The 14,022-nt window shown below is 38.2% G+C and overlaps 1 protein-coding gene across 7 annotated transcripts in view; it reads left to right on the top strand.

Moving 5' to 3' along the window:
• NR1H4 (nuclear receptor subfamily 1 group H member 4) overlaps positions 1–14,022 on the top strand; it is a 102,224-nt gene that overhangs the window by 64,171 nt on the left and 24,031 nt on the right. For all 7 annotated transcript variants that reach the window (XM_072973175.1, XM_072973176.1, XM_072973179.1 and 4 more), the window contains one exon: positions 1,828–2,193. In XM_072973175.1, the coding sequence (XP_072829276.1) occupies positions 1,828–2,193 (366 nt within the window). The remainder of the gene's footprint in view (positions 1–1,827; positions 2,194–14,022) is intronic.

Genomic DNA, 14,022 nt, shown 5'->3' with positions numbered 1-14,022 from the left:
AATGTCTTTGTGAAAGCTTTCATTTTAATTGAGATGATTCCAGAGATTGATATGACACTGATAACATGATTTGACTTGATGTGGGATTCCATTGTATCTCTTGGTTTTTAAAAGATTTATTTCATTGAAATAATGCTCAAAGATCATAGAATTGTCACATAAGGAGAAAACAGTTGCACATTTCCTTAGATTCTGCAGAAGGTAGATTGTCATTAATTGATTATTTGACCTTAGGCATGTTACTTAACCTTATGGGACCTGTAAGTGGAGAGAATCTGGGGCTGGGGGTGGGGACAGGGAATTGAGTGAGGGATAAGATGGCTTAGAGGATAAAATCTAGTTGTAAGTGAAACTAATGCTCTAATGCCTTTAGTTCTTTTTAGTTGTATTCACTCCATGAATTTTAATCATATTTAGTTATTAAATCAGGATTTTGCTTATAGTTTATCTTTTATTTTTTCTGTAATAATTCCATATTTTTATATTCTTCCATTTTGTAGTCATAAGACTAAGCATCGTTGCCAGAACTTTTTGTCTGCCAGATATAATGACTCATTGCTGGTTTTATATGGATAAGTTGGGCATGAAAGAGAGGAAGGTGATTTTGCACAGATATTGGATATTTTGTGTTCCATCAATTATTTCCTGGATCAATGTAGAAAGCATTCTTTTCAATAAACATTTAATATACATATTTTCCACTTTGCCATTGTAGAAAGGCCCTGAATTTTAATGCCCATTAACTGTTAGTCATATACTTGTAGAGGTTTTAGATGTAAGGAAGATCTATAAGATCTTCCAGCAAGGAGTCTTCTCTTTACAGATGAGCAAAGGGAGAGTCAGGCAGGATAGTAAGTACCGTATCACTAGGTTCAGGGCCAAGATGCCTAGGAACCTGGGGTCAGAGAAGACTTCCCAAGAGAAGCTCTACCTAAAAGGAAATTTAGAAATAAGTGGAGAATAGTGAGATGGTACTCTCAGAGGAGATGGTTGTGTTGAGGAAGGTTCCAGACTCAGGAAGCAGCATGTGGGAAAGGTGCTGAGTCTGGAAGCAACAAAGCACATTCAAGGAATGTGGAAATTAGAACTTAGGAAATGGCTGGAAAAGAAAGAAAAGGTAGGGTCATACAGAGTCTTGCAGTCCTAGTTATGGGTCACCTGCAAGCGGAGGCTTTGAAGAGACTAAAGAACTCAAGTACCGAGGGAGAAAGAGAAAAGGTTTTACTATCATGCTTTAAAGTATCACACAGCTGAAGTTATCACATGGGCTTTGAAGTCAGACCCAAAGTTCCTATCTCAGCTACTAGGTGGGTAGGAGTAAAGTTCCCTAACTTCTCTGTTCCTCAGATTAATCATTTGTAAGTGGGGATCATACTGTTACCCACCTCACAGGATTTTGTGAGACACAAATGACAAAGGATAGCACTTGTATATGTGCCTGTCCTTTATCCTTTTTTCCATAGGTTGTTGAATGTTTTCCATGTTGAATTTTTTTTAACATTCCTTTCGGTTTTCCTTTTTCTTTTAAACATTCCTGTTTGTCTTCCTTTTTTCCCCATGTTGAATGTTTTCTTATTGGTTTGCAAAAGCTCTCTACATATTAATGATATGAGTGTTTTGTATGTCCTCTATGTTGCAGCTATTTTTCTGAGCTTTTAATTTTATTATCTTTTTCATAGTTTTTTTTTACTATTAAAATGTTAATTTTTATTTGGTTAAATATTTCAGTCTTTTCTTAAAGCTCACACTCCTAACCATATGGTAAACTACCTCTTTTATTTATAGAATGATGCCATTAATTCCAGTTTTGTTGTCACTTTTGTTCAGGTGTGCTAACAGAACAAGCAACAGGTCCTCTGGGACAGAATCTAGAAGTGGAACCATACTCACAATACAACAATGTTCAATTTCCCCAAGTTCAACCACAGATTTCCTCATCTTCCTATTATTCCAACCTGGGTTTCTACCCCCAGCAGCCTGAAGAGTGGTACTCTCCTGGAATATATGAACTCAGGCGAATGCCCACTGAGACTCTCTACCAAGGAGAGACTGAGGTAGTTGAGATTCCTGTAACAAAGAAGGCCCGACTGGGCGCATCAGCAGGAAGAATAAAAGGGGATGAGCTATGTGTGGTTTGTGGAGACAGAGCATCTGGATACCATTACAATGCACTGACCTGTGAGGGGTGCAAAGGTAAGCATCTTTGGATTGGTAGGTTTATCCTTAGTAAGGTTTTTCTATATTGGTTGCTGAAATCCCTCAAATTGGATTCTTCTCTTTTCCTAAATAACTTCCCATTTTCTCATCCTCTGCTCCTACTTCTTCCTATCTCTTTATTTTCTTGGGAATTCATAGATTTCTTGGAAAAGCTTTTTAGAGTATTTATCTTGGATATAAGTAACCTTTTTCCTATTCACAATCTCACACATAATTACAAGGAATTTATGATGTGGATTTTATTTTGGTTGTTTTTAAAAAACAGAAATTGTTGAACTCATGTCTTTTAAAATTAAGGTCAAGGAGATTAAGATTTTATTCAATAAATATTTTAAAATACATTTTAAATACTCTATCTAGTTAATTGAGAAAGAAAAGAGGAAGAAAAACAAAAGGAAACAAAAAAGGAAGTAATAATTATCTATATTCAACAAATACTTCACTTAGCAGGAAGATAGATCTGTGAGCAATGAATGCTGTAGGGAAATCAATGAAATTGCAGTCCATTTAGGGTGGGTAAAATATAACATGTGAAACATGAAAATGGCTCTATATAAAGTCCTATATGATCATTTTCCCAATAAGGGCACAGATGATAAGTTTGTAAAATTTCAGAGGAAAAAACATTGTGGACTAGGAGGTTCACCTATTTAATTTTGTATTTGTTCATTCAACAAATATTTATGGGATGCCTACCGTGTATTAGGCACTCTGTTAGCTTCTAGGACATTGGAAACTGATTAAGAACTGTCCCTTGAGCATAATTGGTTGAACAGTGTGTCAGTTTGGTGTTCCCAGATGCCAGTGTTTGCCATAAAAAGAAACAGAGGACCCAGCCACATAAGCATGGCTCTAGGACATTTCAAACCTTTGGAAGTTCGCATGATCAGATGGTATGAAACTGTATTAGTCACCTCTTAAAAATTTGGTATGAGTTCATTAGATTTTTAAAGAACAAAGTAGTATTTATGCCCCCAAATTAAAAATTAAAACAGATCTATAAAGAAAATTTAAGAGATCCTATTTATGGCCTTCAAAATACACATCCTTTCCAGTGGAGAGAAAAGTTTGTATAGGTAAAAAAACTTATATATTCTTAGAAGGCATAGATTATGTCTTCTATGACTATTGCTCCTCATAGCCTCTAAAACAGTGTCTGGTAGGTAGTAAATGTGGAATAAATGGGATTATGAAAATAGTGAAAATCCATGCTTATCAATGATACTTAGTATATATAACTCTACCTTATAAAAAGACATTCACAGTTTTTTACGATATTTGCAATTTTGCAATATTCTTCCCCACCTCCAAATGATAAAAGTAAATACTACACTTCAACCAACCCTCATATTTAGTGACAGTTGTGAGAATTTTTATTTTGAGCAGGACTTATGGAGATGACAATCTGTTTATGTGAGAGTTTTTTTTGAAAAAAGGGTGAAAATAAAGCAGGAAGGGATTGCTTATTGTTTAGAAAAAGTAAAATGGTTTCAAAATGACCAGCCTGAGAGTTGGATTAAAGTAAAAAATAAAATTTCTACATACAGGGTTGAGAAAGCAACTGCTGACCTACATTAAAGAAGTAGAACTTTGTAGTAGTTCTTAGTCAAAAAGTGGCTGGATCATTACTCTGGAGGGCAAAGTGAGGACCAAAAGATGAAGCTTATAGACTGGTGTAGTTTGGGCTTAATTCAAGAAATAATTTTCTAACACAAGAAGTCTTCCAACAGTGAGATTGGCTTCCTGCCTCTGGTGATAATGAGCTCTTTGTTATTATAGGAATTCAAAAAGAGGTTAGATGAACCTCTTGAGTCCTCATACAGGAAATTCCTGCATTGTAAGGGAAACTGTACTGATTGGCCTCTGACATTCTTTAAGTCTTCTGAATCTATAGAACCATAGTTTATAATGTTCTAGTTATTTCATGTCTCTGTGCCTTGTCTTCCAACCTAGTTTGTATTGCATAAGTCAAAAAATATGTATAGTTCATCTCGCCCCTCCTATTGCTACAAATTGATGAAAGAGAATGTTAGATCAAGGTTTCTGAATCACATACTACTGACATTTTGGGCCAGATAATGCTTTGTTGTGGGGACATGTCTTAAATACATTGTGCGGTGTTTAGCAGTCTCCCTGTCTTCTACCCACTAGATGCCAGTAGCAACCCTCTAGTTGTGGCAATGAAAAATGTCTGCAGACATTGCTAAATGTCCCCTGGGGCGGGGGCAAAATCACATCATCAAGAACCACGGATATAGATTGTTCAGTTAAAAGTACTATTATAATACAGAATTTCTCAAACTTGTTATATATTGAGCTTTCTTGAAGGAAGCCATTTCTTGGGTGTCTCTAATGTTGATTCAAATTGCTTTTATCAAATTCCTGATGCTATTTTTAGTACAACACAGGAACAAAAACAAATTTTCAAAATGAAATGTAAACAAAACTATAAAATAAATAAACTAATCTACTATATAGATTATAAATAGTCCATTATTTTATTGCTCAAAATGTTACTAAAGCATAGGTTCTTTTGAGTTTGTATGCCTATAGCACATGGCATGTGAGGCCTCAATTCCCCACTACTTTTCTTTGTTCAAACAGTTGGTTCATCCAAACCTTGGTTCGTCTAGAGCTCCATCTGGCCATCCCTGAGCTGAATACACCCCATGCATATGAAGTTTACCTTTGCCATTTTCTCCTGGCTCTTGACAAATAAATCATACTTACTGCTGTTAATGAGATTATGACACAAATTAAAATGAGGGCAATTAGTTTGAATGGCAGTATAAGATGGTCATAGAGATGATCCAGAGAATGATAGTATTAATTTTTAAAGACATTCATAAGATAAAAATATAAGAATAAATTTAGTATGTGTGATGGACTTAGAAAAAAGTCTGGTACATAGTCAAAACTTAATAAATGCTTATCATTATTATCATTATGGTCTTAGAATCTACTAACATAAAGCATAGTGGCAATGGAACTGTTTTCTGCTCATCTTGGTAAATGTTGATGCCCAACCCTTTATCAGCTGTTTGACAAGACCTATTCTATTTGCTAGTGACCCAGGTTACCAAAGGCCTCTTCACCTTGTCTGTATAGACTAGTGCTACTCAAAGTGTGGTCCCTGGACCAGCAGTATCAGCATTACTTGGAAAATTGTAGGAAATGCAAATTTGAGGGCCCCACCCAGCCCTACTGAACCAGAATTTCTGGGACAGGGACCCAGGAATCTGTGACTTAACAAGCCCTCACTGCTAAAGTTTGAGAACTACTGGTGTAAATTACATGTAAAAAGGCACCTGAAGGGACTCATCTGGTTAAGCAGCTTGGTTGTGTATTGTGATTGTGAAATTTTCAAGGGTGGCAGTGCTTTCTCCATAGGTCATCAAAAGGAAAATTCAATAGATTAAAAATGTACGTCTAGAAAGACACAAAGTCTAATATAATTCATGTTTCCTGCTTAGAGAGAAATAGAAAAGAACATGCATAGTTTATTCTGAAAATCTGGTTCAAAAGAAAGATCCTATTATAAACACTTTTGAATCTACAATTTTCAGTGCCCATGGCATGCCAATTCTTAAGGCAGACATTCTATGAACATTTTCTCGGGTCTTTACAGCAGCTATGGAAAGTAGGTATTAATGTGTTCATGGTAAGGAATAAGCATATCATTTCAAAAAGAAGCTGAGATTTAGAGGCCAGGGCTAATAGCTTATATGATGTATTAACTACACTTCGCTAGAAAACTTACTAATTCTCATACCTTATCCCCATTTTATAGATGAAGAAAGTGAAGCACAAGAGGTTTATCAACTTTCTCAAGGCTTGCTAGCTAAAAGGGGGTGTAGCTTCAAATCTACTGCTTCTGAATCTAACTCCAGAGTCTCTATTATTAACCACTAAGTGATCATTCTACTCTTTGAGCTCTTCGTTCAAGGCTAATATGGACTAACTCGGTGGCCAACCTAAGAGAATCAAGTGCTCCCCTGAGGTGTTAAGCTATCGATATGGTCCAAGCCAAGGGAATAAAACCCTGCTGTCAGTAACCTGGGCCAGCTCACCTCCTTAAAGGTGAACACTGGGATGAAAACTGGTCCTCCTGAACAGAATCCCTGGCAGGGTAAATACAGGGAGAGCAGAGTCCCAAGGACAACCCTAAGAAACAACGACTCTAAAGGCAGGCAAGGGAGGAGAAGCCCATGGAGGATACAGAAGTCAGAGGAGGCCACTAGACAAGTGCAGAGTCACAAGACAGGGATACAGAAAACAGGTCAAAGGGTAACCGATCCTCTGGGGAGTTCAGGGAGGAAAAGCTGGCTGTGGACATAGGTACATTTTTAAGAGCAGAGAAAGGCAGAGCTTTTTCATTGATTTTGATTTGAGACTTTGCCCCCATAATGACAGCAAAACGACAAGAGTGCAAGAGAGGAGAGGAGACAGAAGTAGGCAGAGCCCATGTTCTACATCACCGGTTGGCAATGCTTTTTGGTAAAGAGATGGGTAGTAAATACTGTAGGCTTTGCACTGTAGAGGTCTTTGCTGGAATTACACAACTCTGCAGACTTAGCCACATAAGAAAGAGGCCTGCCTGTGGCTTTATTTAGCCTACAAAAATAGGCAGGAAAATAAAAAATAGGCAATGGGACAGACAGACCCCTGTTCTAGGCCAGTGACTCTCGGGGATTAGTGTCAGAATTGACTGGAGACTGTAGTGGAGAGCCCACCACTCAGGGTGTGGTACGTGAGAAAAATAACCTTATTTTATATAACTGGATTTAATTCAATTTCAAGCCGTGGTGGAAACTTTGTTTCATCAATTCAGGATTACTCTACTCAGTTCTTCTGAGGTTTTGTTTGAGTTCCAGGATTATGTAGCATCTGGAGGGATTGGGCCCTGGGGGTGGGGCTCTGGTTCTTAGTGCTGTTGACACAGTCCGGCATTTGTTAGGTGCTGCCCTCTCTGGTCTTCAGTCACTGATGGGAAAGGTCTCTGAAGCACCATCCTGGCTTCCCAAGCACACTCCTCCTTCCTGTCTGGCCCCGCCTTCTTCCCTGCTGCTTGGGTAGGTGGGTTCCTGATGATGCTGCTGTGTCTCAGTGAAATGCCTGGCTGCCCAGAGAAACCATGTGGCCATTTCATCTTCTCCTATGCCTCGCTGGGTGCAGGGAATCCTGAGGGCCTCTCCAGGAAAGATAACAAGAATTCCTCTTTTCTAGGATTTCCAAATGGAGTTTCTACAGAACCCAATCCTAGGACTCAGTCTGAGGATTAGAGGTGGGAGGGGTAGAGCTCAGGACCTTCTCAGACACTTAACATGTCTTAGCTCTTTGAGTGTCTGCCTCTCCCAACTTGGGGAAATTTTGTTGGTGTCGGCAATCCTGAGGCTTAGGCTTTGGTGACTGAAAAGCCAATACTTGGCTTCTTTGTACTTTTTATATGTTCTCCAAAGAAAACAAATGAAAATCAGCTTATAGAATGAGAAGGAGGTGCACAGAAGAGGGCAGAGTACAAGTAAAAGAACCAGTGTCCAGGGCTAGGCAGGCCTAACAGCTTGGCCAACTTGGTTCCCCAGCCCCACACCCCGTGGATATCTGTACTTAACCAGATGCAAAACGAATTTCACTCCATAACTTTCCATCACGGAGTGTGGGCTCTGGCATTTAACAGGCATGCATTGAATCTAGGCTCTGTACTTCTTGGCTGGGTAAGCAAGTCACTTACTGTAGTAGCCAAAGTTGAACAAAATAAAGCAGAAACCAAATTTCAAGCAGTGAGGAATTAATACCGGAGAAGTTGGAAGGCAGAGGAGCAGGTTCTGTACTGAGTCTCCAAGAGGATGCTCAGAGCCACACTGCAGAACTGTCTTGCCAGGGAAGTTGTTATTCAAGAAGATATGGGGTCAGGAAGCTAACACAGGAATTGTTGACTCTGGGAAGATGGCACCTTAGCTGCCATTTAGGGATCAGAAAGCTACCTTCACTGCAAGGTACCTTTGCTACAGGCTCCAGAGCCGTGGTATGCCTGCTAAATCTGTCCATATAAAAAATGAATGCCCTGTGTCTAGTCTCCCAGTGCCCTGTGTCTAGTCTCTCAGTGCCCTGGATGCTGGCAACTAGAAACCAGGATGCTGCCACAGCAAAACTCCATAGTCCTGCAGCAGAAACAACAGAAGCACAGCTCTTGCTTCACTTCCACTTTTCAAATATCTTACAAGAGCATCTGTTTGGCAGAGCTGAAGTCACATCCACAATGTTAGTGGCAAGGGAATCTGGGAAAGATTGTGTTCAGTTGTCCTGCCTTTGCAGCAGAGGATGCACACGTCCAGCCAGCCAATCCTTAGTTGACAGAGTGCATAACTTCCTTGAGCCTCCAATCTGCAAGTTAAGGATAATATATATTTCACAGGGCCTTTGTGAGGATTCAGTAAAATTTTTATGTGTAAAGATCCTGGTACCCCTCTTACCTTAGGATTTTACTGCAGCTCTCTCATAAATGTGATACACACACACAAGAAAATTTTTTAGAACTTAAAAACCAAATAAAGATCATGGTTAAACTTCCTGATTTCACCGATCTCTGTATCTGTTTGTTAGAAATATTTTAATTTTTCTGAATGTTTTATTTGTCATAGGTATTTATGGCATTATGAGGTAAATTCTGATTTTTCTAAAGTAATGACTGCAGAACACAAGCATAATGCCAGGTGACAATGACTGCCATTTCCTCGGCGCTAGATTAAATCGAGAGCTTTCCCTCCCCCTCAGTTATCAGTGGAGCATATGGAAATGTGCTGATGTCTGGATGAATTTTGATTCAAACCTCAGACCTCAGCTTGCAAAACTGATCTGCATCTGACTAGCTGGATATTTGAAATGGCTGCATTCCCAAATAGGTCAGTGTCACTCACAATTGTCTCCATGCTAGGAGAGTATACCCGTCAGAAGAGAACGGTAGCATCCGTAAAAGGCATTTTATGAGTAAATGGGCAATGTTTCATCCTTTTGAATATATGTTTATGTAAGGTAGTGAACCAGCATTAAATTTAGTTCTGAAGCTTTAGAAAAGATTCTAGAATTATTGAAATAATTCTGGTGTGTAAAATAGATGTAGAGTGTTTCCAGTGGGCCTTTTGTTTATGAGTCAGACTCATGTATAAACTTACGGAAATCCTATTTGATTTTGACGTCTGTTTTATAAAATACAGTAACGATCCTAATGAACTCTATAGGTCAAATCATCTTAGAGTGGGATACAAGAGATGGGGTTGAAACTATTTCACTGCATTGGAAGCCTTTTGTAATAAGTGTTATGAAAATCTTGGGGAGAGTAGGACTCTGAGGCAGACAACGTAGATTCCAACCCAGCTGGTTCTCTTCCCAACTCTTCCAAGTGCCTCAGTGTCTCTGGGCTTCAGGCTCCTTACCTGTAAAGTGAGGATAATGGTAAAGAGGAGGAGGGTGAGATGATGATATTGGCAACGTGATGATAACAGATAAATAACATACATCATGTGATTATTCTGTGCAGTTTTTTTCTGGAGACTTTACATGTACTAACTCATTTCATCTTCAAGAAAACCCTTTGTCCCAGAGATAACCAATCTTAGTGTTTGATGTATGTCTTTTCAAACTTATTTTCATGTAGTATAGACATATATAACTAAAAAAATGTATAAACAAATCTGAAGGAAAAAAACTCTTTGAGGGAGATTTAAATAAGGTCATGTGTATAAAGCAATAACATAATACTTGCCAATGGGAAACTCTCAGTAAATGTCTGCTATTATTACTATTATCATTGGGTTTCCATAAAGAAAAAAATGAGACATTGTTTTTAAATCATCTAGCTCTGTACCTGGCACACTTGAGTGCTCAATAAGCTTTAGCTATTGTTATTTCATTGATGAATCTTTATTATTTTTATTATTATTGTTATTCTTCTGTTCATCCAGCCTCCTTGATTTGGATCATGTGGTATCTTTAAAACTATCCGTCTTCTTATTAATTAACTAATTAAGCCTCTAGCTCCTGGGAGTTTGAATAATTAATTCAATTTTTTTCAGCAAATATTATTAAGTACTGACTCTATACCAGATGCTATTCTAAGCATAAGAGATGCAGTGGTGAACAAAACAGATGAAGTTCCTGCTCTCACAGTCACCAGGAAAACGGTTTACACAACTGAGCTAAAACAGACAAAAAGAAAAATCAGTACAACAAACAAAAAAGATTAAAAAATACAAAAGCAATAAAATCATATCTGAAAGAATGTAAAGGAAAAAAATGGCAAAAGGGTGATTTCCAGTGGATAAAAATTGATATTTCAAATAAATATAGGGCAGTGATGTAAGACAAAGTGAAGCCAGTAAAAATTAGATTTAATAAGAAAAAATGTATAAGCTAAATATAAGCAATATGTAAATATGAAAGTAATGACTGAAGGAAACTCTAGTTGGTATAAGCCTCTAGTTCTGGGGAGTTTGCCTGCCTGGGAGCTTAAACACCTGCAAAGCCAAACTCCTGCAAAACAACATTACCCCTATCTTCATTCTCCCAAAGACAGCCCAGGGCCGGGGTAGGGGGTGAGGGTGACAGTGGATTTTTTTCGTTCAGCTCCTTTAGACAACTTCATCATTAAAAACATTTTGTCAAAACAATGAGTACATGTGATTCAAAAGTCAAATGGTAGAAAGGCCCCTGTCCAACCATTTCCACTTGAATTCTGCTCCCCAGAGGCAACCGCTGGTAACTACTTGTGTTTTTGCTTTTTGTGTTTTGTATTTTGGTTTTTGGTACTTAGGATAGTCTTTCCACAGAACCATCTCCCTGCCTTACAAACAGAATTAAATGTTGAGAAGGATACAGTTTTTCACTAAGATTCCTTTATTATGCTTTTAATATTCATGGGATTAGTAGTCATGGCCCTCTTTTATTTCTGATGCTAGTAATTTGTGTCTTCTCTCTTTTTTTTGGATAGCCTTGCTGGAGATTTTTCAATTTTATTAATCTTTTCAAAGAACCAGCTTTGGTTTCCCTGACTTTCACTATTGTTTTCCTATTTTTAATTTTATTGATTCCTGCTCTTTTTATTATTTTCTCTTCTTCAGCTTACTTTGGATTTAATTTGCTCTTTTCTGATTTCCTAAGGTGAAACTTAGATTATGGATTTTAGGTATTTATTCTTTTCTAATATATGCAATTAATGCTATGAATTTTACCTCTAAGCACTGCTTTTGCTATATCCTACAAATTTTGATCAGTTGTATTTCATTTTCATTTAGCTAATTTTTACTTTTTTCCTTTGGTAGTCACCTCTATACCTTAGATTTACTTTATGTGTAACCTTTCGGAAATGCTTTGTTACTAAAACAGGTAGGACTAAGTGTAAGACATAGTATATTTCTATATTTCTCTAATCAAATTTAATCTTTCCCAGGCTCATAGCCTCCCTGGCTGATGAGAAATTCCATTGGGGTTATGTTTGGGGATGCTCTTTTCTGCAGGAGCACGCACAACTCTTTGGGGTCTTACACAGGGTGGAGTGTTTTGGTATCAGTTGATATGCTCCTTGTCCAACTTTGAAATGGTCCCTTTAGAGTGAAGAACTCAGCCACCTCTTGACATGGGTATTTTATTCCAAGGTTTCCAAAGTCATGGTTGTTGATATCTTCCTGTTCCCATCTCAGAGCCATCCCATTAAAGATCTGTCACGTCTGTAGAGGTACTTTGTGGGTACTGGTCCAATGCTCACAGAACCTGTGAGACTCATCCCATTCTCAGGCTCTGAGGAAGTTCCCCATACCTCTTTCCAGCTAAGCTCCCTCTGCTCCCCCAACTCTAAAAGCGTTGACCTCTACCTCCATCATCTTTGAGATGATACAGTGTAACCCTTTCAATGAAAACAAAAGCCTTATACAAGAGTTATCTTTATCTAGACATCTTTATCTGGACAACTTCAGCTTTTGTCTTAGCGTGTGAGCATAAGAAGGTGGCTACCCTCCTGGGATGGGAAAGAAAGGCAAAAAGAAAAGAACAATAGGAGCCAGTACAGAGCACACATGAATTGCTTGATAAATCATCCTTTCACATTAAAATTCCTAAAATTGTTGAAAAAAATACACATTCATGGACTCAAACTAGGGAAGATAATGATTCTCTGTTATAGGCTGGACAGTTTCCACCATAGACACTGTAGTGGCAAAAGCAAGTGCTGAAAAAGTCAGGTAGACACTTTTTTGTGGCTCCCTAAGAGATTAAGAAGAAAAAACCTAAAAGCAACAATTGGTAAGAATAGTTAGGATAAATTTCATCAACTGCATTTCAAAAGTTTGGAAGTTTGCTTTTTCAAAAACAACCATCTAAAACAGCTCCTACCAAGTGATCAGGAGTCTATTATCAAGTTCTAAAAATTTTCAGCAAGCAACTCAAGGAGAAGAATTAAGATCCTAAAGTCTAAGAAATGTGCAGTGGGGGCCAGAGCTTACCTGGTTTACTGTTGGCAGCCCTGCTCTTTAGTTTGGGCTACTTTGCAGCTTTCTATCGTGACACAGAGGTGGAAAAGACAGCTGGGGATGGGGAGTGAGGATGGGATGTTTCTGAAGAAGTTTTGGAGATAGAGAAGAAACTGTGGAGCACTTCACATGCAGTATGGGATTTGGGGAGGATTTTTAGGAATGTAAGCTCCTTACTAGAAGGACAGCATAATCCAGTGATATAGAGCATAGAGTTTGGAACTGAGCCTATCAGAGTTCAAATCTGAGTTCTATCATTTACTATCTGTAGGACCTTGAGCAAATTACTTAATTTCTGTGTAACTCTGTCTCCTTATCTGTAAGAGGGAGATAAGAATAAGCTCTACCTCATAGGATTGTTATGAATGTTAGGCGAAACGCCATGTGCGAAGTGTTTAAAAGTGCCTAATACAAAGTTAAGTCACATAAGTGGGTGGTAGAGTCCTTTTTATCCTACGATGTGCTGAGGCAGAACTAAAAGTTGAATCTAGTTCATGTTGGACATAAAGTTGCTCAGCTCTGTGTGTTGGTTACTGTTTAAACAGCAAGGAGACCCTTAAAGGTGTAAACACAACCATCATTTTATTGGTTTCAAAGTAATAGGTAGTCTATTGCCAGTCTCTGGAGTCTGGTGTGTGCGTGTGTGTTTGTATGTGCACGTGAGCACACACACACATTTGTATGTATGAGTTGGGAATAGAGTGTTGTATGTGGGTTCTATCCATATAAAGAAGCAGAAAAGCAGGATGTGCAATATTCTGCATAATTGACGGCTTCATTGTACCACCCGATAGCTATTCGCCTGCCACCCCAGGAATCCTAGTGCTACACAAGCCTAGGATGGCAGTGCCAGCCCTGTCTACTCATCTTTTATAACCAGGGGGCCTCTGTTCCTTAGTGAATTTCCTTTCCGTTCATTTTCAAATGACTTTTCTGATACAGGCATTGTTGAATATGCACAAGATAGAGGCAGAGGTATGTGATTGATGGATTTGCATAAGTATAAACACGGTATATGTACCCATATTTAAGTGATATAGTGATAATATTGTGTTGCCATCTCCGAGTGAACGCTAATTAATTCAGCTATTGAGATGATAATGATTTCTTTCTCAGTTAATACCAGAGTAGAAAAAACCATGCAGAATTGTCCTAATGCTGTTCCTTTGACTCATCATGGAATAAGGAATTTTATTTCCGTTAATTATTAAGCTATCAGTATCTATCATGGTTTTAAAGGGAATTGTTCCTGGGAGAGGCTGAAGATTAGCGGAAAGATTGACTG

This window comes from Vicugna pacos, chromosome 12 (genome assembly GCF_048564905.1).
Source record: "Vicugna pacos chromosome 12, VicPac4, whole genome shotgun sequence".
NCBI classification, from domain to species: domain Eukaryota; kingdom Metazoa; phylum Chordata; class Mammalia; order Artiodactyla; family Camelidae; genus Vicugna; species Vicugna pacos.
Note: the sequence above shows the minus strand (reverse complement) of the source record. Positions and strands in the feature narration are given on the sequence as shown.